This window comes from Carica papaya, chromosome 1 (genome assembly GCF_054855325.1).
Source record: "Carica papaya isolate Zhongbai chromosome 1, ASM5485532v1, whole genome shotgun sequence".
NCBI lineage: Eukaryota > Viridiplantae > Streptophyta > Magnoliopsida > Brassicales > Caricaceae > Carica > Carica papaya.
The window spans coordinates 24,174,223-24,201,439 of NC_142309.1; the positions used below are offsets into that span (position 1 = coordinate 24,174,223).

The 27,217-nt window shown below is 36.2% G+C and overlaps 1 protein-coding gene across 10 annotated transcripts; it reads right to left on the reverse strand.

The window, feature by feature from the left end:
- Positions 1-840: 840 nt before the first annotated feature.
- LOC110816617 (FAM91 carboxy-terminus protein) lies at positions 841-23,213 on the reverse strand. Of its 10 annotated transcripts, none has more exons than XM_088221638.1 (13): positions 22,662-23,213; positions 21,192-21,343; positions 20,868-20,985; positions 20,225-20,321; positions 17,667-17,773; positions 15,794-15,916; positions 15,497-15,650; positions 15,142-15,202; positions 14,671-15,041; positions 4,660-6,271; positions 2,083-2,482; positions 1,164-1,210; positions 841-1,076 (listed from the first exon to the last, which is right to left on the reverse strand). In XM_088221638.1, exons 2-11 carry the CDS (start codon positions 21,317-21,319, stop codon positions 2,236-2,238), a joined length of 3,018 nt encoding a protein of 1,005 aa, XP_088077764.1. In that variant the 5' UTR covers positions 21,320-21,343; positions 22,662-23,213; the 3' UTR covers positions 841-1,076; positions 1,164-1,210; positions 2,083-2,235. The 10 variants fall into 10 exon arrangements, with proteins under 10 accessions (XP_088077764.1, XP_088077763.1, XP_021900569.1 ...); XM_088221637.1 differs by having other exon boundaries at positions 1,164-1,215; XM_022044877.2 differs by having other exon boundaries at positions 841-1,215; positions 20,225-20,359; positions 20,915-20,985.
- Between the last annotated feature and the right edge of the window lie 4,004 nt (positions 23,214-27,217).

Sequence of the window (27,217 nt, forward strand, 5' to 3'; positions counted from 1 at the left end):
AAATATCCTTCCTCTTGAATTAGAATATATTAAGATTTTTTTCTCAAAATATATCAAATATGTTTTTATATCTCATAAAATCTTTATACATATAATAGCTTTGGCTCATTCGAGTATTTCTCCACCCACAATAAGTTAAAAAGTTGAAATTTTAATTCAAATTAGAAGCTGAATTTTTAACTCTAGTTAATACAAGATATATATATATATATATTATATTGTATTAAAAAAAAATCCTTATATATGTGATATAGTCAACGCAATACTTCTTTTGAGTCTAAGTCTCTTTACCATAAAAAGTTAAAAAAAAAATATAAAGATAAATATTATCAAATTCAATCAAAAAAACTATGTTAAACCAGCGAGTTCATTCCAGAACAGATTGGACCAAATAATGTTCAATTAGGTATTTGGTCCAAAAATTCCTGGACTACAAATTTCACTGATCCTAATTCAGTTCAATCCAGTTAAAACTAAATGACGACATATTTCAATTATTAAAGAGATTTTCAATTATACGCCAGTTCTTCATGTTAACCATGTGATCCAACTAGCAGAAGCGGGCGAAGTTCTAGGAAATTCTTTGTGGGCTAAGTCAAAAATCAAAAAGATAAATTAGTAGTGTAAAATAAATGGCAACTAATTTACCAACTTCAAAATTGTGCTGACACATTAAAAAGAAACTAGTTTCTATAATGAAAATATATTTCTTCAATTTTATTTTAAATTAAATTCTTGTTTTTATATTTATACAGTTAAACTACATATATTCATATTAGATTATGCAAACTATCAATTATATGGTAAATTAGAAAGAAAGTCTTTGCAGAAGAAATCAAGGAAAGAAAGATGAACATAGCTTGTGATACAAATATTACTATTCATTTTTTCAAATAACAATCAAGGCAATTACATCAATTGCCAATTACATCTGAACTAACATATAAATCAGAAATTTGGAAGAATAAACATCTCATTTTACACCATACATTTTTTTTTCTTTTTCTTCTTTTTTATTTCGGTCTCAACTGGCTCCTCATGTATCACATGCCAGAATGAGTTTTGTCCTCTTCTCGCTAAACAAAGAATATGGGGATCAAAACTGTTTTTCACATCAAATTATCATCCCCAAAAATTATTTTTACTTTTCATTACATACTAACCTGGAGAAACACATTCATCAGAAACCTTGTACACTCCAAAATGCCACCTGCGCTGAACAAGGAGAGGTGGTAAGGAACTCAACCTAACTCATTGATGAGGTATAAAACATGTAAAATAAGAAAACGGTAACATGACCATAGCTACAGCTAAAAAGAACAAAAAGAAACAGGTAACATGACCATACTACATTGGTCCTTATCCTATTTTAAACTATTCAAAGTAGTTCTTATGCTTTTTTTTTTGCACTTTTGATCCCAGTACTTCCAAAAAAAAATTATTTAGTCTTTGGTCATTAATGCACACAAATAAATTAGTTTTCACGCCAAATGTCAATTCATCCAAACCAAAAATAATCAAGTATCCAACTCACTACCACATGGCAAATCCATTAACATTGCTAGCATGCATAAACAGTCAGGAACTAAAACAAAAACTTTTTGAAAGTACAAAGATTAATTTAAATATTTTAACATAGTACATGAACCAATTTAATATTTTAGCCAAAAGAAAAGTAACCAAAAAGAGGGAATTCCAGTAGAGACAGCACAACTCAAGACCTCGAATGAAAGAAAATGTTAGCCTCCACTCAAAGTTGCACCTATTTGTATGCAAAAAAAAATTTCCTGTGTAAGAGGATTCACATGGACTCCACAAGTACTTGCTGAATAATGTCAACAAATGTTTCTGTTAGGCTTGCTTTACTATTATCAACCTTTTTCCTTTTCCTGAGAGAAAATTCTCTTGTTGCTGACCAAATTGGAGAGAGAGAGAGAGAGAGAGAGATTCTTTACAATATTATATGTCAACTGTTGCTCAAATCACAGATGGCACTTTGTCAGCATGTCCCCTAAAAGGATACAACCAATTGAAAATGCTATGCCAGTGGGAGCAACCATATCAGGGGTAATTGATACTTACCTTAGACATCAGCAATCTTCCTTTCAATTGACCACAAAGATTAAGAAAGCAAGCAGAATAGTCGTGGCAACAAGCCTTTTACTAACTAGCGACTGCTATTTGGAGTACTGAGAGAAAGTCCTTTCACACCACTGAAGCAAGTTCCTGGAAGCTCTATCTAATAGCAGCAGATGCAGAGGATGCTGCAGCCTCTGCTATTAAGGAAATTGGTTGACGAGCCTGCAGGCAAGCACTGATATCAAAGGGATGCAACTCAGAACCATCAAAAAGCAGATTAACACCAGGAAGGGTAACTTCTCGGCTGTCAGGTTCATCAGGATCAATCTTCGTTGTACTCACTGAGGCAGCTTCCTCAATGGGCCTAGTGGCAGCCTCATATACAGGTGTTAAAGCATATGATCTGCAATGATAAAATTTTTAAGTGTCATAGTTTTCGAGGTTTGTGACTCGGTATCAGGACAAAATGACAGATCAAAACTGTGGAAGCCAATAAGGCCAACCAAAACTTCAATAAAGAGTTCGGTGGTCCCGATATCACTAAGTCTTAGAAGTTATGATCCATGTATCCAGCAATTAACTTAAATTCATTTGTAAGTAGACAAAGCTTGAGTATATGACCAACAAGTAGTCATCCTAAGAATAGTTTAATACGTATTCTATTAAATATTATAACCCTATATATACAAGTTTTCTAGAATTAAAAAAAAAGTTAATTAATTACAAAATGTGTAATTTACCCTCATATCTTTTAACCTGATTTGCTATCTTTTTAACACCTTACTTTACTTTCTCATTAACTATTATACCCTTTAACCTGATTTACTTCCTCTTTAACATCTTTCAAATATGATGGGTTGCAAAGTGAGAAGCCTACCAATGAAATATCTGGGTTTATCCTTTCGAACCAAATTCAAAAGTGTTTCCACTGGGATCCTATGGCTAGTTGTGTCAAAAACCGTTTGTCAGGATGGAAAAGGGAATTACTTGAATAGGTGGCTGATTCACCCTAATTAAAAGTGTCATGGCAAATATCCTCATATATTTTCTCCTTGGCCACAATCCCAATTAATGTAGTTAAGAGATTGGAAGCGATTGAATGCATATTTTTGTGGGGCGACTCAAAAGAGAGGAGGTACCATTTAGTGACATGAGATGTGGTGAAACAACTATTGAAGAAAAGGAGTTTACAAGTGAGATCCTTGATAGAGCTCAACACCACTCTTCAATGGAAGTAGCTATGGAGGTTTTCAGGGATAGAGACTACGAACGGCATTTTGCATCGCAACTTGCTTAATTCAACCCACCCGAACCCGATTCAATGAGGCTTTTTCAGTTAAGGTACAGACTCAGTTTAGGTGGGATTCAAGTTGGCGGGAAAAGATGCGCAGATTTGGGTTTGGCCTTCCAAAACCTATCTAAACCCAACCTGCTAGGTATATATATATATACATATATTACAAATTTATTTATATTTATTTAAACAAATAAAATGTATTATATTAATAAATATAATTCACATATATTATTATATATATCAATAAATATATTTTTAATTTTTATTAATTTTCATTTTGAACTACAAAGTGTGAGAAGTGTATTAATATGCAGCACCAAAAAAATGTCAACCCATATTCAAGGTATTAAGAAATCTAACCAAAATATCAATTTAATTTTTATTGATATAAATGTAATTATGTTTATTCTAATATAATGAAATGACCGGGTCAGGTTTGAATTGGATAACCAATAAAGGCGAGGCGATCCGAAAAGATTAAAAAAAATCCAAACCCGCCTCAAGTTCAGGGCAGCTCAGGTTTGTTTTTTATAAGAATTGGTTGAGTTTGGGTTTGGGAAATCTTGCCTTGAATCCATCTTGTAATCATCCCTAAGAGAGACAGAGTATAAAGGAGGGTGATTGAAGCAAAATTTGGCCTGGAAATGTCTATGCAGCAAGCAAAGAGCCCCCAAGTTCTGGATCGTGTATGTATGTATAAGAGAATTAGCATGGGTAAGGAGAGTCTTCCATAAGTGCATTACATGGAGTGGGTAAAGAAGTCTTCCACAAGTGCATTATATGGAAAGTGGGATCTGGGGAGAGATCTGGAGAGATGACTGAATGAAGTGTAGACCTCTTTACTTGCAGTTTCTTTCCATTTTTGCTATTATTCGAAACAAGAACATTTCTATCAAAGAAAAGAAATAAGAGCGTTTTTGAGAGTTGTGGATCTTCTTTTGACAGATTTAAAGATTATTTATTTTAGGCTCTAGGCTTTTTGATTAAGGACCAACCATTGTATTTCAATGATGATCTTGAGGATCTAGTAGATATTTTACAAGACAAAAATATTTTTTATTCAGATTGCATCCTATTGGTAATTTCTTAACTGGTTCAATTTTTTCTTCTCAAAAAATATAAGACTACGAGTTTATATATACGATGATGTACTACAATATATATGTCATTATGGAGGTTGCTTTATAGTGAAGCAAATTTATATGAGACTATGCAACTGTGGTTGACAAGTTATGCAGAGCAAGGCTGGAGGTGGCAATAAAACAAGGAGAATTGTAACTGACCTAAGAATGCTCCCATCAAAGCTCAAAACTTCAGTACGGCAGCGCTGTCTATTAGCAAGCTTCAAACGCTGATGATCACTAAGTGCTCCTGAAATGGGAGAAGAAGGGTCCACAAGCGGATTCCATCTTCCACTAGCATACTTCACTAGCTGCCGAGATGAGTCCTTTGATTGCTCTTTCTGGTAAAGAAGTTTGGCAGTGGGACCTGTTGCTTGGTACTGTAAACAAATATCCCGCAACCTTTTCCGTAAGCATTGCATTGCGTCATGATGTTCACTAAGGAAATCTGCTTGAAGTAACTGTGATGAAACCATCCTTTTACATATGTCGTTACACAATTTTGGACTAAAGAGCGGTATCCCAAATTCTACACTTAGCGGGACCCATTCGTACTTGTCATCATCAGATGAAAAATAGCCTGATTCTCTTTCTTTGAAAAGTTTTAAGAAACGAATATAGCCAATTGTCCACAGCTCCATCTTGTTTGCCAACTCAGTTAACAAAGAATTCATTTTCACCTTCTCCCCTTTAGGTAGTCCTAATTCATCCCCCAACTGTAAAATTGAACCGTTCGAGTTCTTTAGGGGCAATGGTATATCCACAGTAACAATTCTACCAGAATCATCGAGGTCATATTTGCTAAGGGGCTGTACCAGGACAGCTGAGTATTTAAGAAGTGAATTTAAACAATGTAATAGTATACTTCCCTTTACTAAATTGCCTTCAAACTTGCCTCCTAATCCTCCAATTGCAGAACCATCCCAAGACCATATTAGGGCTTTCTCACAGCCAGCAAGTGGTGCAGGAAGCAGTCTTAGACACTGTCCTTTCATTAGAACAACTGATAAAGGCCCAGCACGAACAGTTGAGTACATTACCAACTTCATCCACTGTGTCATTGATGAATGAGATGGAGGACCAAAATGAATGGGGCCCGTTGGTCCAGGAAGAACAGATGAATGGGGAAGAGGTATCATAGACACAACAATATCATAGTCACGATGAAACAAACGATCTAAGGTTGTTGGGGCAAGAGAAGCCAAGCTTTCACATCTGAGAAGATCCACACGATATTTCTTTTTCTTCCTTAAGTTCACTCTCCCAATATCAGATCCTTCAACTGGTATTGATTTCTCATTGCTCTGCAAGCTTGAGTCAGATTTAGAGGCCTCATTTAACAAATTACTATTTTCAGACTGGCTGTTTCTAAATGTCTCATCATTGGTACCCCCATAAGCAGGTTCAATCGGAGCAGAACCATTCTGAGGGATCTCCAAACTCATTGACTCATCCTCATTCTGAATAGCTTCATCGCCAATAGACTTTCCATGTTCTTCTGTTTGAGCAACATCTGTTATCAGAGAAATGGTCTCATTGTTGCTTGAAGACACTGTATTCATCTTATCTTCAACACTTCCATCATTGATAGCAACTCCACCTGACAACAAACATTCAAGAATACAACGGAGGCTAAATGCATGGTTTGCAAATTCCTGTAGTTCTCCCTCAAATTTTGCTCCTTCCAAAGTGCTCAAATCCTTGCAAAGATCTGCAATGCTGGCATGACCAAGTTTTCCCGCTTCATACAGCGTTACAGCATGAGATTTCAAGCCTGCAAAAAATATTAAGTGAAATATATAAACAGCTAGAAAAACCAGTTTGAAAATGGCACATGAAATGCTAGCTGAAATTATTGACTTATAAACCTGGATTACATCTGACTGCCAAATAAAATAACTACAATAAGCTTATTTCAAAAAATAATAATAATAACCACAATAAGCAAGTCGGTTCCTCTTTGGGCTTAAGTTGCTTGTCAGTAAATTTTTTCAGGAAATAACTGGCTTAATTTTGTCTACTACCTGTAACAATTCTCGATTAAGGAGATATGAGGAAACATATTCTAGGAGAAAAATAATAGAAGTGAGATCCAAGCCTTACCCTAAAAATAAAGATCAACAAATACAGTTATATTTACTTTTTCCTGTCCTACCAGCAAAACATGGTGTACTGAGGGAATGAATGAGCCGTGTGAATCAAATAATGTAGTTCAGTTTAAACTAATAATATGATAATTAATTAACTAGTCTAGACTTTCATACACTAGTCGTTCAACCAGTCTAGAGTTTCTCAAACTAGGCCCACATTGAATATGAGGGGTAAGACATTCTAAGTTCAATAAATAAGACTTCAGCCATCTAGTCAAGAACTCTCTAATAGTTCATTCAAACAATATCATGTCTCTGGATTCTGTATGCTCAGGAGGATGCAAGCTATTGAGAGGAAACAGGAAACTTCATCAAAGAAAAGTTCATACCGAACACAAGTTCCAGGCCCACACTAATTTATTTTCTCTCAAGAAAAATATCAATAATGCTCATGCGCACTATCACTAACTGTTTTCAGTCAACAAAAACAAAAAGGACTAAGGGACAATATACACAAACATGGACCTTTATTGTTCTCCAGAAGCTACTGCGACCAAGAAAAATGGAATAAGAAATTCAATTGAGGAACAACATCACAGAAAGAAACATCAGAGTTACCTTGCTCTTCTAGTTACTTCACTTGTAACACCCCAAAACTATTTTTATTTTGTATGAAAATTTTTTTTATAGTTAATTTATTTTGTAATAATTATGTGTTTAATTTAATTTAATTTAATTTAATTTAATAGAAATAAAAATAATAATAATTATAAAATTGGATAAAATTATTTTTAGAAAGTAATTAAAAATAATTTTAGAAAAAATGAGTGAAAATTTGGATTTTGTGAGTGTTTTTGAAAAGAAAATCGAAAATCAAGAGTCAAAACGCAATTTAGAGAAGTTGCACCATGTCAGCAGCCCCAGCCAATCAGGACACGCCACGTGGCAGGAACGCTGATGCGGAAAGCCACGCGGACGGGGCCACATGGACGATCCGCGTGCGCGCGATCGGACGGCTCAGATCCGTTCCCGCACGCACGGACGGCACAGATCTCACGCGTGCGGACGGCCCAGATCGAATCACGCACGAACGCCTCAGATTGCATCGCGATGGACGACCAAAATTTGTTCCTATTTTAATCGCGATCGGACGGACCAGATTAAATCGTGATTGACAGCTGAGATTAAAAGGGGAAGGTTATAAATAACCTCACCCACACCCAACCCCAAACCCTAGCCGCCAGTACCCTCGTCGGAGAAGACGACCCAGTCACCGAAGGAGCCGGCCGCCGCCACCCACCGCCGCACACGAGGATTTTTCAACCGCCAAACGAGGTAAATTTTCTCCCCTTGGCTTGTTTTTCGATACTGAATCCGCCTATGGCCAAATCGGAACCAAACCACCGGCCAATCGGCCGGAAAACACCGCCGAAGTCCAGCGGTGCCGCCGCGGCTTCCCTCGGTTTTTGCCTCCGATGAGGCCCTTTCCGGTTCCCGTTCGATGAAATTTTTACACCACTGTGATCACCATCATTTTCTCTACAGGTTGACCGGAGCAAAACATCGAATCGCGACTCGCGCCGGAGAAGCCGCCGCACCCGAGAGCTCCGCCGCCAGTAAGTCTCGGTTTTTCGTGATTTTTTGGCCCACCGAGGGCCCTAGGGTTGTTTTATCGCAAGAATTGATGCGAGTTTGGCCAAATTCGGCCAGAAACGGCCAGCCCGAGGCGGATCGCCGCCGTGCCAGAATTCTGATATTGGCCGAAAGGGCCCTGGGTCTGATTTGGGGTTTTTTGCGACACGTGCAGGTACCGGAAGTATGTCAGTTTCCCGAGAAAAAATTCAGGGAATTTAGGGACAGCCCGTAGGCGCAGTGAGAACCCGATTTCAGACCCCGAAACAAGTAAGGATCTCTCACCCTATTTCCTATCACGGTATTAAAGCTCAATAAATGATAAAACGGTATTTCATGAATTAATAGATATGTATAATTGCTTAAGGTTGCTAATGGAGCCCGAATCTGGTGTATTTGGCGGTCAGTTGTTATTTGATCTATTTTACAGTTTTAAATGCAGTAGGGTACCTGATGTGTTTATTTTATGATTTCATATGCATGAATCACGGTTTCATTTATTATGCTTTGAATTATTGTGAACCCGATGTTTTGTTGCCTTGTTTGGTGTTCATTACTGGTTTACGTATTTTGTATTTGACTGGACAATTGAGATTAAGAAAAATAGTAAAAAGGTATGTGAATTGATAATGGATAATGTCTACAGCTTCACTAGATATCTTGGGAGATGGTGGACGGATCGGGTCCGTAGGGAACCCTACCGGGAACGTGGTCTCTCATATCAGACGGGGTATGAAGACCTTATGTGTTTTGACGCCCATACCGGACGGGGTATGGGGATGGCCCGTTTCACCCTCATACCGGACGGGGTATTGAGGTTTATGTTTTTGACGCCCATACCGGACGAGGTATGGGGACGGCCCCGGAATCAAGTTATTAATGTGAATGGTTCACGTGTGGCGGAGACCCCTATGGATCCACATGGATACTAGTAGGCTGATAAAAGAGGAAAATTGTTGTCTGATGATTGAAAAACGCGAGTTTGATATGTGTTATGTTACAAAGTGTACATGATTTTATGATATTTATGATGTAATTGTTTTCATGAATCTCACCGACGTAAGTGGACAGTAAAGGTTTTTATTACTATTGATAAATGAGTTTACTATAAATTATGCTCCAATGGTCGTTTTTGTTTTCTACAAACATTTTCTCCTGTGGTAGTGAGATCGTGTGATGTCTTTAATGGGCTAGTGTAGCTCATTCCTTACTTAACCATTTCAGATCAGGATGACTTGGTTCCCGAACCCGTCCCGCAGGAAGACGGCGAGTAAATGACTAAGGATTTGATAGATTTATTTATAGCATTCATTACTAGTGTTAACTTCAATTAGTTTATTTTTTCATACATTTAATACGTTTTAGTTATTGTGTAAGAGATATTAATCAGAATTTTTATGTCGCTTCCGTACTTAAAATTTTTAATACATACATTTTCTTTAAATTTACGGGGCCGTTACATCACTAAACACAAAGAAAAAAACCAAGAGGCAAACAGATTATGCAGTCAACGATATTAAGTCTTCCACACAGGATCCTCTTTTTGCAACATGTAATAAATTTCATATTTGGACAACAAAAACTATATTTGGAATAAATACAATTTTTAATCTATTAGAAAATGAAAGTAACTAAATCTACTCCACACCAGGCATGCTTTGAATTTTCTTTTTCTAAAACAAAGTATATTCAAATTAGAACATATTGATTTGTAGAGGCGGCAAAACATCTGCGACCCATCAAAACCGAACCAACCAGCTCATATCCATCCCAGATTTTAATCAAAACCGAACTGACACATGTCTGCTCGGGGTGGGTTCTAGTTTTATCATACCAGGGTGGGATGAGTTTGAAGGTAACAAACCATGTCCGAACTTTGACCCACTTTTCTCCTCTTTATCTCTCCATATGTAGTATAATATATATTTTAATTTTTTAATTATTAAATATAAAACATATAATTGATATTTAAAAAATACCCAATAAAGCCGTCTCCTACACCCTTTTATATATATACTTTTTTAAAAATAAAAGAGATATAGTATTATTATGCACAAAGGTATCAAGGAGGTACCACCTGAAAATTACAAAATTAACAGTCGATCAGGTAGTCTATAACAATCCCAAAATCTTCCCAATCAGTTATGTCATGACCAATCAAAATAAAACTAAAAGTATAAAACCATCTATCCCTAATATTTACAATGTCTGTTTTAATATCCTCAAAATCTCTAGTATTCCTCTCTCCAAAACACCCAAATAAAAGAAAGTGGGATAAGGAATAAATCTTTTTTCTTATTACATAAACCAGCCCATGCCCACAACTCCTTACTAACACTACCCGCCATAGCCCACATCATTCCCATAATCTCATACACGTACTCCCAAATTTTGTAGACCATAGGACAATGAAGTAACAAGTGGTTGCATGATTCTTCTTCAGCCTTGCATATGTAACACCTATTGGTTATTATCATTCCTCTCTTTCTCAACAAATCAATGGTCAAGATTTTTTCTTTGACAGCTTCCCATATGAAAAAAGCCATTCTACACAAAACTTTAGACCTCCAAATTTGCTTAAACGGTGCTGTCTTGGCACTCTCCTCACCATTTTTGGCAATAAGATTATAGTAGGACTTCACTGAAAAGCCTTTTTTCTTGTCCGGTTTCCAAATTCTTTTGTCATTCTCATTACTCACCTTAAAAGCAGCAAGCCACCGAAGCAGATTACAGAATTCTACCTCTTCATCCTCCTTTAAACTTCTTCTAACCTGAATACACCACCCACCCCCCTTCTCCCCTACACGCTTCTATACATATAAGCTGTATGTATATATATATATAATGGAAGCTGTATATATATAATCCACCTAGTTTCCTAGTTTATGTATTTCATTTCACCTAGTTTCCTCTTGCAGCTTGCAGGTGTTTGCCAAAAACTGCTCCAAAAGCCTATATCAGATCATTTCCCAATCTGCCTTGAGTGGATGGCATTCAGTGGGGCCCTATTCCGTTCAGGTTGGATAATCACTGGCTAGAGGATGAAAGGTTTCGGCTCTTTGTGGAAGAGAAATGGAAAAACCATAATGTTCAAGGGAAGGCTAGTTTCAGAGTGGCCTGTAAACTGAAGTACCTAAAAAATGAAATAAAGGCTTGGGCAAAGGACAAAGGGAAGAGGAAAGGTGAAGAGATTAACAAAATGATGAAAGGAGTTGGGGGATCTTGATATGAAGGGTGGGCGGGTCAGATTTACAATGGAGGAGAAGGCTGGGAGGGATGAGTTAAAGCTAAAAATAGCTAATTCATTACAGATTGAGGAGAGGGAATGGAAACAGAAATCTAGGGAGATATGGTTGAAGGAGGGAGACCAAAAATACTAAATATTTCCAAGCTCTGGCCAGCCACCGAAGGAGGAGCAATTATGTTGATGAATTGTGGGACTGGAGGAGGTAAGACACTGGGGAAACAACAACATGAGGGAAGCTGCCCGAGCTTACTTTTCAAGGCTTTATGAGGAAGAGTTTAGGGTGAGACCGAAACTGGATGATTTGGATTTTGCGAGGATTTTCGAAGCTAGCAAACAGATGATTGAAGCAGATTTCTCTGAGGAAGAGGTGCTAGAGTGTTTGAAAAGTTCCAATAGGGATAAGGCGCCGGAACCAGATGGTTTTAACATGTTCTTCCACAAATTTTGGAACATCATCAAGGATGATGTCATGGAGGTATTTAGAGAGACGCACGAAAATGATAAATTTGTTAGATCATTGAACTCAACTTTCCTTATACTCATCGCCAAGAAGAAGGGAGCTAAATACATAAGAGATTTTCGCCCTATAAGCTTAATTGGTTGCATCTACCAGCTCATTGTTAAAGTGTTGGCAAGTAGACTCTCTAGGGTGTAGGGGGGAGGCAATAGGAAAATGTCAACATGCATTTGTAGGAGGTAGACAAATCCAAGATGCAATTCTAATAGCTAAAGAGATTGTAGATGCCCTGGTGGTCCAGAAAAAAGAAGGTTTGTTGCGTAAACATGATACAGAGAAGGCATATGACCATGTATGTTGAGATTCTGTAGATTATATGTTGGGGAGAATGGGTTTTGGACAAAAATTGAGATCATGGATTCACACTTACATGACCTGCACATCATTTGCTGTTTTAATCAATGGTGGCCCATCAAAATTTCTCACTACTTCTAGAGGAATTAGACAGGGCGATTTACTCACCCCATTACTTTCCATTGTTGTGATGGAAGCTCTAAATGATTTGATGAATAGAGCAAAAGAGCTTCAGCTCTTGCAAGGAGTTTATGTGGGCAATGGTATTGAGGTCTCTCACCTCTTTTTCGCGGATGACCTTGCTGTTCTGCCAACCAGAAAAACAATATCTGCTTCACCTAAGGTGCATTCTCCTATGTTTTGAGGGTATTTCTGGACTCCACATCAACCTTAATAAAACTGAAATGGTTAAAATTGGGGATAAAAGGGATGAACAGGAGCTGGCTCGGGTTATGGGGTATCAAGCAGCCAACTTGCCTATCAAATATCTCGGTGTTCCTCTTGGGGCAAAGTTCAAAGATCAAAGAACTTGGGAACCTGTGGTCGAGACGTTTGAAAGAAGGTTAGCGGGCTGGAAAAATAATCTTTTGTCAAAGGGTGGGAGGCACACTTTAATTAAAAGCACCTAGCAAAACTCACTATATACTTCCTTTCCACTTTGACGATCCCTGTCAAAATTGCATGAAAATTGGAAGCCATATAATGTCAGTTTCTTTGGGGAGATGAGGAAAGGATAAAAAGATATCATTTGGTGAAATGGGACAAAGGTAAAAAGTCCTATAAAAAGGGAGGCTTGGGTATTAGATCATTGGTAGAAATGAATGCGGCTCTTCAAGGGAAATGTTTGTGGACATTTTTGAAGGAAGAAGGAAGGCTTTGGAGGAGGATTATTGAGGTGAGATGGGGTGTTTTGGAGAGGTGGGGAGATGCCGGACAGAGGAGGGGTCATGGGGTCTGTTTGTGGTGATATGATGGCCTAGATTTAAAGAATGCACTATATGGAAGTTGGGTAGAGGTGATGAAATAAGATTTTGGTTGGATGAATGGATGGAGGGGGACTGTCTGGGAATCGGTTTCCACGTATCTTTGCTTTGCTCATTCCAGAAACTTGATAATTGAGTAAGTATATGCTGGAGATAGTGAGAGTACTGCCTGGATGGATAATGTTAACAGAAACTTAAACAATTGGGAAGTGAGAGAATATGAAGAATTGCTGCAGCTTCTTTCCAAAATTCAGATCCCTACTGAGCCGGACCAACTTCTGGGGAAGCTTAATCAGAAAGGATGTCTCTGTTAAATCCTTCTATTGGCATATCGTTAGTGAGGAGTCTGTCAAGACATATAAGTTTCCTGTTTATCAGGTCTGGAAAGTGAAGGTGCTACCCAGAATTGCTTCTTTTTGCGTGGGAGGCCAGTAGAGAAAGCATTTTGACCATAGATAAACTGATGACAAGAGGTCATATACTAACTAACAGGTGTTATTTGTGTAAGCAGGCAGCGGAATCATGTAATCACATCCTCCTTTGGTGTCTGGTTGTCTATGAATTGTGGTGTATAATTTACAGTTTAATTGGAATCAACTGGGTGATGGCCGGGTCTGTAAAAGATAAGATCTGGGCATGGGGTGGGCTATTACTAAGGAAAAATATGTAAATTAATACAATTGGCTACTTTTTGGGTTATTTGAAAAGAGAGGAATCTAAGAACTCTTGGAAGTAAAGAGGTTGGGAATTATAGGTTGAGAGATAGATGGTACAATTATTTTGGAGCTTTCGTATTGGGGCATGATAGTATTAGGAATGAGGATTTTCATAATGTTATTGACATCCTAACACATTTGTAAATCTTTTGTATACGGGTAGTACCCTCTTGGTAACTTGTTAATACATACTTTACACTTTTTATTTAAAAAAAAAAAATACATAATCCACCTCCTGGCCCACCTTAACATGTGTGCATATATATATATATATAACTGGACGTTGGTACCTGGGTGTGTATATAGTCTAGCCACCTCTGTTTAATGCTTCCCAAGGAAGCTTTTGAAAAGCTTACATGGGAAGCTTTTTTACCCAAAAAAAAAATAAGAATGAGAGAAGAGAAAGATCAGCGCCACTGATGATGATGATGATTGGCACCATCAACAGAGGCCAAAAGAGATAAATCCTAGGCAAGGCGGATTTAACCTAAAATCCGCAAGGTACGAATGGAATGCCATTTTATGAACCCATTGCTGATCCAGACCAGCTTCAGGTTTCTTTCATTCACGGACAGATCGTGTTCAGATTTCGTGAAACCTATCCTGACCTGACCTATTGGCATCCCTATTAATTTGATATTCAAAATATAAACAGAAAGGCGTGCAGACAATCAAGGAGGAAAGAAAAATGAACCTGGTGAAACGGATCCCATCATGAGATATGATGTTATATTAGCATCAACGACAAAAGCAACCCTAGCCTGGCCAGGATGTGGTCCATAGCTTTCAGTCACCAAATTATCCTCATTTTGAGCAGCATCACCATCAGCAAATGCATTTGATCCCATACTAGAATCTTCTTCATCACTGAGGGTGGCTCGTGGAGAGCCAGGCATATTTTTATCCTGAAGAACAGACGACGGATCAATTACTTTCACTGCCCAACCCAATCGGCAAACAAATGATGCAGCTGCCTGTAACTGAGTAAGATCAGCTTGTAAAGTTGATGCCAGTTCAGCAACAGTTGAATTTTCGTTTGAAACAACAAAAACTGCATACAATAACCTGAACAATAAAATTGCTAACATTAGGACCTTATCTCACTTCTAGCAAATAGCTTGAAATTGCAAAACAAGGCATCCAGATGTAACAGTAGTTGCCTTACTCCTCAATAGGATCTTCATAAGTCTGCTCTCTGTTGGAAATGAACCCTTCAAGCCTTGAAACTGAAAAAACATAAATAATCCGAGGAAAAAAAGTTCCATCTTAGGTTATATCTTGTAACCAGAAATAAGAAATGTGGAAATCTATTTCACAATATAGAAACTCCATGTTTTAATGCACATTCAACTCCCTAAGATGCACTGTGGGTGTCAAATGAAATAATGAAATAATGAAAAAAAAAGATAGTTCCTTTTATCTTCTTTCCATAATGAGGTGGAAGGAGGATCCTGAATAGATGTGTTATCCAGAGCACAACTAACAAAATTTAGCAGGACACTATGAAACAAACAAATTACCTTTGAAGCGGTCATCAGGATAGACAGGGACATCAAAATATATCAATCCCCGTCGATAAAGACCCTTTATGATGTCAGGATCAAACAGGACATACGCATTAGCTTCCTCCTTGCATACCTTGTCTATTGTTGCCATTTCTTCCTCTGAGAGTTTCTACAGTAGAGGGACAAAAAATTATACTTGACATCAATGAAATATACCAGTTAACTAGACTCACTTAAAAAGTTTATTCACATGAATACTGATTCATAAGAAGTAAGCCAAAAGAAACCTGGAGGCTTGGGACTGTGGCTGACCTTAAATTCTTCTATGGTGAAGTTGACAAGACAAACTCCCCACCATGGCTCAATGGGAAAGTCCACAGGTTGGATAGGTAATAGCTCTTTCGCGATCGACTTATTTAGCTTCCACATGATTTTCTAGATAGCTCAAGAGGAGTAAATATGGGTTTTAAGACAATATTAAGCATGCTCCATGCCATATAATAGCTTTGAAACAATGCTCAGACATCAGGATATTTAATCAATCAGGAAAATAAACAACTAGTAGCACCAGCTAACGTATATTCTAAACAGAAAAATCCATTCAGCTGAATATTTTATGTCCATGGCATGTGATAATTATGCTATGCTCTCGCTTAAAAAACAGGTGACATAAAGTTAATTTTCCAACAGGCCCTAGGTCCCAACAACCTCTATAGCGCCTTAGGTAAAAGAGAAGGGATGTCATCACAAGGCATATAGGTTTGATTTGTCCAATTAGGGTTTGGGAATTAAAACAACTTAGACATCACACCCAAGGTGTTTTAAGCATCACATCCAAGAAGTCTTAAGTATCATACTTAAGTGTTTAATTGTATCACACAAATTAAAACTGAGGAACTCTCAAAACATTATTGAATAACTTGAATAATCAATAAGTGAAATTACAAAGTTATTGTATCACACAACTAAAAGAAAAAAAGTTATTAGTAACTTTTCCTAATTAGAATTAAACTAGAAAATAGTAATATAGCAGAATTAAGAATACTAATGTTAATAAAAATAAAAACCTAGACATCGCATTTAAGAAGTCTCAAACATCACATTTAAGAGTTTGATTACATGACACGACCAGAAAACTAATAAACTCTCCAAGTATTACTAAATAACTTGAATGATCAATAAGTGAAATTACATAACTATTTCTAATAATTTCTAAGTAATTAGACATTACACTCAAGAAGTCTCAAACATCACATTTAAGAGTTTGATTATATGACACAATCAGAAAACTAATAAGCTCTCCAAGTATCACTAAATAACTTGAATGATCAATAAGTGAAATTACAAAACTATTTATAATAATCTCTAAGTAATTTTCTCTAATCAGAGTTAAATTAGGAAATAGTATTCTAATAAAATTAAGAATATTAATCCTAATAAAAATAAGAAACTAATATTAATAATATTAGGACTAATAAGAATATAAATCCTAAAAAGAATACTCGTAGATAATATAGTACTAGAGTTCTAAATGGTATAACTGGTTTACATTTAATATAATTACAATTTCTGATTTATTTAGGAAATCTAATGCTAACCCATTCTGCATCAAGTTCCTAGACAGGAGCTTGTGGCCAGCTTTTTATAGATCAGTAGCACCCCTTTGGTGCCTTGTCTATGTATTCCTCTTCCTCTCCCGAAAAGGAAAAAAAAGGAATGAAATAGAATTCTGTCCCACGTAGATGCATAAGTAAATTTTACAAGAAAAAATCAAAATACAGAAAGAGAACCTATGTGGTGATCCAATAAGAGTTTTCCTTGCATGCATGAAAATTGTATAAAGCTTATTGCAAAGGACTGTAACCAATTTCACACCATTAACTTTGCAAAACAATCAGATTTGTTCTGCAGAAAGTCAAATCTAAACATTTAAACTGCAGCATAGCAACATATGAAAGTGCATATTACTAAACACTATGACATCCGGATCAGCTTAAATATTATTTTCTCACACACATCTTTTTCTAACTTCAAATAATGGTATACACGCAATAGATAGAATTTCATATTACAAATTGCATGAAACACTTTAGGCTAATGGCTATGTTACATGGACATTCTTTACTATCCATCAAACAAGAGCCACAGTTTGTTAGATAAACACGCAGCCAACATAATCCAGTACCTTAGATCTACATTTGTTCATGATGTCAATAAATTCGTTTCTTCCTATCCCTGTAAGCCGAAATGCATCTGCAGCACTGAAATTCGGAATGCTGTCATAAGGTTGCTCTGTCATAATAGGAAATAAATGAGAAAGATAATTTACTGGCAAAAACATGAAGCAAGTAAATGATGAGGAATTTAGAGCAAAACCAAATTTCTTGTACATTGAGAAAGAGCATATATATAGGTGAATATAGCTTTTACAAAGAGAAAAAATAAGAAACTAATTACAGCAAACCAAATCTTCATATCAGTGGGATTCCATAACTGATATCCCATAATTTAAGGATGACTAATTTCTGAATATTAAGATAAAAAATTGATGAATTTTCTAATGTTCCCCCCCAAGCTAGTAACTATGCAATTTTTCATTTCCAATCAACAACATTGTACCACTGAGTTTTTTCATTAGCATATCTGCAAGTTGACCATGAGTTGAGACATTCGGAATACAAATAAGTTCACTATTCAACTTTTCCTTTATGAAGTGCTTATGTGCTTCAATGTTCTTCATTCTGTAATATTAAACAGGATTGTGAACAATCTCAATAACAGACTTGTTGCAAAATAATTTATTGGTCCTTCCCATTTGATCCTTAGATCATCCAAAATTATTTTGAGCTATTATAATTTACACACTTCTTGTGTCATGATCTTGAACTCTGCCTCTGTGCTCAATCTAGCTAGCACATTTTGCTTCTTATCCCCAGTGCACAAGATTTCCTCATAAGAAAGTGCAATAACCAGAAATAGACCGTCTATGAACTAGTGAACCTACATAATTTACATTGATGTATGTCCAAGAGACTAATCTAGTGCTTTCTTTTGAATATAATTCATTCATCTTGATTAGCCTTTACCTAATGTAGTATACTGTAGACTACAAAAGAGGTGAATCTCTATTGAGCTATGCATATAAATGGGCTAACCATGCTCAAGTCATATGCAATATCTGGCCTTATATGAGCAAGATATGTAAGTTCTTCTACAAGTGCTTGATACATCTCTCTATCCACAGCCTAATCTTCCTTTTACCTCTCCCAATTTGTGTTTTGCTGAAGTGTGGTGGAGATAGGTTCGCATGCTAATTTTCCTGTCATCCTTTAGGAAATAGATCACATACTTTCTGCTACGAGATAAAAATTTCTTCTTGCAAATTAGCTACTTCAATTCATAAACACTTTAGTCTCTCAAGTTCTTTTACCTCGAATTCTCTTATTAGACACCTTCTCATGCTTTATTCTTTTTCTCATCATTTCCTATTACAATTATGTCATCAACATACATCAAGAGAGATGCCATGACTCCTAAATCCAAGAAGTTTATAAAGGGTGTATGATCAAATTGACTATTTGTACCATGTGTTTGGCAAATCTTTCAAACCAAGCCTTTGGCAATTGCTTTAGACCAGTAATGCTTCTTCAATCTGCACATTCTGTTGTCTCTTAGTTTTCTCTATATCCATGTACAGCTCTTCCTCCAAATTGTTGTGAAGGAAGTATTTTTTACATCAAACTCTTCAGCCACTAAGATTGTAAAATCTTTCATAATATTCTTTTTTGCCACTAAAGCAAAAACAAAAGAGACTAACTGTTGTGTTCTAGATACATTTAGAGCTGCAGAGGATCCCTAGATATTATGTGGGTCGAGTAAAACATGACTGAACTTCTTTGGTTACCGGTTGAAAAGGGTGCATTGGTTACTGATTGAAAAGGCATTTTTGTCTTTTGCAACTTCACACACATCACAATGCAAATAGTCAACAATCAGTCCTTTAAGTAAAGAAGGAAACATTCTTTTTAAAAGTCCAAAAAATGGGTGTCAAAGTCTAAAATAATGAAGCCAAATAGTATCTTTAATTGGACAATAAGAAAACACGACTAAAAGTCCCATTGAGGCGGGGGGAGAATGTGAGATGAAAAAGAGACTTGCATGAAAACAAATTAGAGGACTCCAATAACCAAATTCTACCATCCGGAAGTGACGGGGACAAAAAGACTCAAGAATATTGACAAAGGAAATCATTTTTCATACTCACAATCATTGCAGTCCCCGCAGAAAGAGAGATTCTAGGAGATTCACCCATCCATCTGGTAAAATGGCATATGAGGGTGCGATGGTGAAAAGAAAGACTATAAAGGCAAGGGAAAAGAATAGCAAGGGGGAGATCACCAATCCAGAAATCAAAAGATTACAGCTAACAAGCATGTATGCAATAATCAATATACTACAACTGACAAGCATGATGCAAATTCAAGATATTACACCAACATGTTTATTTTATCATAAATTTTTGTAAAACTAACAGGTAGGCAGACAGATATAGCAATTTACTTCAAGCAGAATCACATTTCTTTCAGCAGATCAAAACAGGATTACATAGAAGAGAGGCCAACAAAGGATAGACATAATAGATCTAGCAAAACTCCAAGATACAAAATTAATGAGCTATACATGACATAAATGCATTATAAGTAACTTGTTCTAAATTTCTCAAAAAAATAATTGAAATATTACCACTTTTCATAACCTCAAATATCATATCACAGTAATATCTGAAAGGCGATATCCTCATTACACGGCAAACATACTCCGCAAGATGATAAGGAAACAGCTGCAAGTAAGAACTTAACAGAGTAAACTGCAGAGGACCTGTGAATAAAATAGAAGTGTTGACACTAGGTTGTCTTATGCATTAAACATCCCACTCACCATGTGTTAGGCATTCAAACTTCTCAGTTTCTAAGTCTTATGTATTTAAAATTCTCACTCGATACCTAAATCATGAAGCTATGCTAGGCAAAAAATGTTATATATTAGCTTAGTTCTTTTAGCATGCAGCAATCCAGAGACATAGTATCTGCTTTGCAAGACCGATCTTCATTTTTGTATCATATGTTCACATTTTGTTTCATTATAATGGCAAAGTTACGGTACAATCCAAAATAAATTTTGAAATTTTTCCTCTCATAAAAATCTATAGGAGATAAACTCAAAATTGCAATTAGAGCCAATGTGCCTTTGAGATAAACCTCCAACAGAGAATTTTGGTCACTTTAAAACAAATAAATATATTGCTAGCAAAATTGAACTTTTTAGACGATCCAGCACTCTTTTCATATAAGATGGGCCTCTTAAAAACTTTCCATATAACACGCACCGCCAGATTCTTTCGCAAGTAACGCATCATCTCTTCATAATATTCACCTTCTTTGCACACTTTGCGAACAAAACATGTGTTCCATTGGAGTCTTTTTTTAATGCAATGTTCAGTGACCCTGCAAGAGATCACAACAACACCAGAAGAAGAACTGTGAGATAAAAAGGTCATCTCTGGAGAAGTGAAGGAGATGTGAACCCAAAACAAAGAAAATTCAACAAAGTGACAAGTTGTCCTTAAAATCATGTCAGTCGGAAGTCAAAAGCTAGAACCCGAATTACATAGCTTCTTACATTTAATGACAATAACAAGAATCATCCTAACCTTCTGTGCCAATCCTCTTTGGAACCAAGGGTTGCTTGAAGTCGTTTAGGTAGATTCTCCCATGAACATTCTTCCTTTATTGCCTTCAGTATTAATTGTTCCTCAATAGTTGTTGGAACGTGCTGCATCGTATAAGACACTTAAAATTGCCCCTGCAGACAAGAAAATTTGAGCTTAATAACTTTCATTCTGAAAATTACAAATAGAAAATTATGTACCCTATTACGTATTTTACCATAATCCACGCTATTAACTGTTTCACAATGCACTTGACAAGATCCCATGAATTATATGCCACAATATAAAAATGATAAACAAATGAACTGAAAAATAAAAAAAAAAATACAATGTTTTCATTGATGTAAGGCATAATGTAACCTAATTAATTAGTATAATTTGCATGCAAAATTAAAATTCTATCTATAATGTAAGTGTGTGCTAAATAACAGCAAAGTAAAAAACACAAAACTTTCACATAAAGCTCCATGTGATTAATTCTTCCGCGAACCCCCTTTTCTGGGAGCTTGGTGATGTGTCGACACACTTTGTTGCTCAATGACCAATAAAGGAAAATTATCTTTTGTTGTTGCTACTTGTATCCTTTTCTTTAGCAACATTATCCTTATCATGTTCTTGTTTTTTTGTACTACATATGATGCTTAAAAACATCCTTATGAGAATAAAACAGAATAAAAAGCCCAAAAGTTGCCAATTAATACTTCAATAAGAAAAAATATATTTACACGTAATTCATTTTTTGTCCTTGAATTGGAATATTCATCAAAGTAACCAGCATCAAACAAGTACTCAACCAAAATCGAACAATATAAGTTCAATGATATTATGGAACTATTACCTAAATATTGAAAGAAAATGTAGGATCAAAAAGAAAACCAAGACTTAAGCCTCTACCTTCACCTTCCATTCAAATGAAGAGAAAAGGCCGACATAAAATATGCAATGCGTGTAAATAAGTGTTTCAAAAAAATGAATTAAGCCTGAGTAAAACCATTCTTCCTAGTCATGAACAGCGAAATTCAAGCAACCCCAAAAGAGATAACACACCCATGACATTGCAGATGAATTGTAAAAATGGCAAGCAACAAACCTTTAAGATGATTTAACAACCAGAAAAAAAATAAGATGATTAATTGAAACAGTCAAAAGAAAAATGGTGATACATACACACTTAAGTGAACAAATCTTGCCTTCCTTCCAAAAATTCATTCAATGACCCACAATTAGAAAAAAAGACAGTGCATAATCCAATAAATTAAACCGTCTACGTTAATTTATTATAATAGGACTGGAACTACATTCATATATTATAGTCTTCCTCTTCAAAATCTCAAATAAATTCATTCCATTTCAAGAAGATCAGTTACAATCTTGCCCTCTTAAATCCAAGATATCCTTGAGATCACATCTAAACCGTACAAGAAAATAAATAAAGATTCAAAGAAACCATACCTAAAGTCGGCAAACGCTTGGACCTAAATCTTTCCTTCGCCTCTTCTTCGATCTTTTTTACTGATGAACACACCAAAACTCTCACAATCCCTCTTTAGAGAAACAAGAGGGCCCTTCTGGTTTTCGGCATTTAGATCACGCTCTCCTCCCTCTCTGTTTTCACTCTATCCTCTACTGGCTCTCAACAAATATATTTTCTCTCGCGCCCCCCTTTGTTTTCTTGTCTCTGCCAGCTCTCCCGAATAAGAAAAGCCTTGTGTTTTTTCTCTGCCACCAAACCTGAAAAACCATCGCTCTTTTCCCGGCCGCGCTCCCCTCCTCTTTCCGTCGCGTTCCTCCCTCTGTTTTTATCTCAAAAAAAACCCCAGCTCCCCTCTTCCTTCTCTTTCTCCTTTTTCCCGCCGTCTCCTCTGCTCTCTTGCCCAAAAGGAAGAAGAAAACCAGATCGATCTCTCAAGCGGAAGCCTCCAGATTCGCACTCTCTCTCAACGCTCCTGTCCACCCTCCCCTTTCTGTTGATTGAAAGCGACGGAAGAGGAATGGAACAATTTTTAGAGTGAAACGGCACCGTTGCGCTCTAATTTTAAATGGATTATGTGGGCTGGGCTTAAGCTAATTCTGCGGACTAGGTTTATTTAGACAAAATCGAGCCTTAATCTTGGTTCTAACTCATCCGGTTCCTGATTTTGGTCTAGGCTAAGCTCGTAAACATTTTCTTTGATACAATAAGTTAAAAAATATACATGGTAAATGGGATAAAATGGAGATTTAAATTTTATTTCCCTCTTTTTTTCTTTATTTTTTTCTGTATTTCCTCTCGCATTTTCTATTATTCATTTTTAACTCACTTTTATCTCCTTTTTTGTTAATTTTTCTCTCTTTTTTTCTTTTTTTAATTTTCATTTTTACTCTCTTCTTTTTTAATTTTCTCTGTTTCTTTTATTTTTGTTTTTTTTTTCTTTTTCTCTTTTTTTTATAATTTCATATAATAATAATAACGACAATAATAATAATAAACTTTAATTTTAAAAAAAATAAAAAATGTGACAATTAATCTTACTAAAATGAAAATATTACATATGACAATTAATAAATAGTTAATAAATAAATTTACTTATTTTAAATTTATATCAACAATGATATTATGCTAAACATTTTAAATAAAAAATTTTAACATATACAGTTGAAACTACGATTAATATGTGGATGTTAGCGTTTCAGTTTAATAACACTTTAAGATAAATTTTTTAAAAAATATTGATAATTTATTTTTTAAATTAAATTTAAAAAAATAAATAAATTATAGGTATTTAATCTCAATAGAGATGACAAATCAAAATTAGGGTTTGAAGTTTGAATTTTAGATCGAGTAACTATAATCTTATACATGTTTGTCACATGCATGCCTCATTAATATGATAAGCTTTTGACTTTCAAATTTTCATTTGCATGGTTTAATTTTTTTTTTTTGAATAAAACAATTATAAATATAAACTCGGCTTATTAATATTTACAAACTCCCAACTGTAGGATCTAACCTCGTGAATTTATCACAAAATTTTTCATTTTTCACGTTCTCTTATTTTTATTTTTTTATTATAAATTAGATAGTAACTATTATCTTACGTAAAAATATTTTTTTAAATATTATATTTAGACATTTATGAATGAATATGTATAAATTTAAATATGTAACGGCCCCGGAAATTTAAATATGAAATATGTGTATTAAAAATGTCAAATGCGGAAGCGTAACAAAAATTTTGATTAACATTCCTTACATAAAACAAAAAACGTGCTCAAAATATAAAAGAACAAATTAGCTAAAAGAGATACTCGAAAATAATAACTATAAATATAACTACGGAGTCTTTAGGCGTCCCCTTCGCCGTCTTCCTGCGGAACGGGCTCGAGAACAATGTCTTCCTGATCTGAAATGGTTAAATAAGGAATGAGCTACACCAGCCCAGTAAAGACATCACACTGTCTCACTGCCACGGAGGTAAAGGTGGGTAGAAAACACAAAAAGACCAATGAAGCATAATTTATAACAAATTCTTTTATCAGTATTAAAATCTTTTACTGTCCACTTACATCGGTGAGATACATAAAACAACATATGAAAGCAATAACATTATTATCATCATGAAATCATACGAACTGTATAACATAATACTTACCACGCATTTGCATTTCAATCATTAAACAATACATTTTCCTCATTTACCAACCTACTAGTATCCATGGGGATCCATAGGGGTCCCGCTACCCGTGAACCCTTAACATTTATAACCTGATTCCAAAGCCGTCCCTATACCCCATCCGGTATGGGCACCAAAACCATAAACCTCAATACCCCGTCTGGTATGAGAGTGAAACGGGCCGTCCCCATACCCCGTCCGGTATGGGCGCCAAAATACAAAAGGTCCCCATACCCCGTCCAGTATGAGAGACCACGTTCCCGGTAGGGTTCCCTACGGACCCGGTCCGTCCACCATCTCCCAGGATATCTAGTCAGGCTGTCCACATTATCCATTTACCAATTAACGTAACATTTTATTCTTTTTTTTTTCTCAGTCACCATCATCAAATCACACACAAACATGCAAACCAGTAGTTTATGTCAAACAAGACAACACACAACATTGGGTTCTCAGTCATTCAACCCATAATCAATAAAATAGTGATATATGCACACGAAACTATGAAATGAAAACATCAGACATCATACTGCATTTAAAACTGTAAAATAGAACAAACAACAACTGACCGACAAATACACCAGACTCGGGCTCCATTAGCGACCTTAAACAATTCCACACATATATTGATTCATGAAATACCGTTTTATCATTTATTGAACTTTAATACCGTGATAGGAAATAGGGTGAGGGGTCCTTACTTGTTTCGGGGTATGAATACGGCTCTACAGTGCACCTACAGGCTGTCCATAATTTTTCCTGAATTTTTTATGGGGAACTGAAACGCACTACTGGTACCTGCACGTGTCCTAAAAAATCCCAAATTAGACCTATGACCCATTTCGGCCAATATCGCAATTTCAGCACGGCGGGGATTCGCCTCGGGTTTGCCGTTTTCGGCCGAATTCGGCCACGCTTGTATCGGTCCCTGCGATAGAACAACCCTAGGGCCCTCGGTGGGCCGAAAAATCATGAGAAACCGAAACTTACAAGCGGCGGTGCTCTCGGGTGCGGCGGCTCATCTGGCGTGAGTCTCGTTTTGATGTTTGGCTTTGATCAACCTGTATAGAAAAGAACGGTGATCACAATGGTATAAAATTTGCATCAAACGGAGGCCGGGAAGGGCCTCATCGGAGGCAAAAACCGATGAGAGGTGCGGCGGCGCCGCTGGGTTTCGGCTGGATTTTTCGGCCGTTTGGCTGGTGGCTTGGCTCCGGTTTGGCCATGGGCGGACTCAGCATCGAAAAACGAGCAAGGGGAGAAAAATTACCTCAATCAGCGGTCTGAAACTTCCCCGGTGCGACGGCGGCGGCTGGCTCCTCCGGTGTCTGGTTCTTATTCTCCGGTGAGCACTGGCGGCTAGGGTTTCTTTGGTCAGGTGTAGGTGGGAGTATTTATACCCTTTGCCTTTTAATCTCGACCGTCCATCAAGATTGAATCTGGGCCGTTCGATCGCGATTTAATTGGGATTAAATCTGGACTGTTCATCGCGATGCAATCTGGGCCGTCCGTGCGCGTGAATCTGGGCCGTCCGTGCGCACGTTTGATCTGGGCCGTCCGTGTGCGTGGGAACGGATCTGGGTCGTCCGATCGCGCACACGCGGATCGCCCACATGGCCCGTTCCATGGTCAGCGTTGCCTTGCCACGCGGCGCGTTCTAGTTGGCCGGGGCTGCTGACCGGGCCGCTGACGTGGCTGCTGACGTGGCACATCTTTTCTAAATTGCGTTTTAACCCCCTGGTTTCCGATTTTCTTTTCAAAAACACCCCCAAAATCCAAATTTTCACATCTTTTTTTCCAAAATCAATTTCAATTTAATTCAAATAATATTTTTACCCAATTTTATCATTATTATTATTTTTATTTTCATTGAATTAAATTAAATTAGATTAAATAAATAAATAAATAAAAATAAAAATAAATAAAATTTTTATTTTTTTTTATTTGGGTGTTACAAAATACCTATATGATATGAGCTACAACCAGATATAATATTCATGAGTATTTATAAGTTTTGTAATTTAATTTTGAAATTATCTAAATTATAAAATCAAATTAATATTTCTGTTTTCATATTTTTTATTGAATAATCAAGTAGCTTTTAATCATTTTATTGCCATTTGACTATTTTTTAATTGTTCTCACCAAAAATAAATTTAAGTTATGAGAAAAAATAGATATTAAAATTTGTAGTCCCACTATAAAAATATGTGAATTTGTGTTGCACTTAAAAAAATGTATACAAAAATATATTAGAATAATATATTGCATTTGATGGTGATGCCCCTTTTTATCATTTTAACAGTTTTTTTAATTGTCTACAACTTCAAAATAAATGTACATTTAGAAATAAAA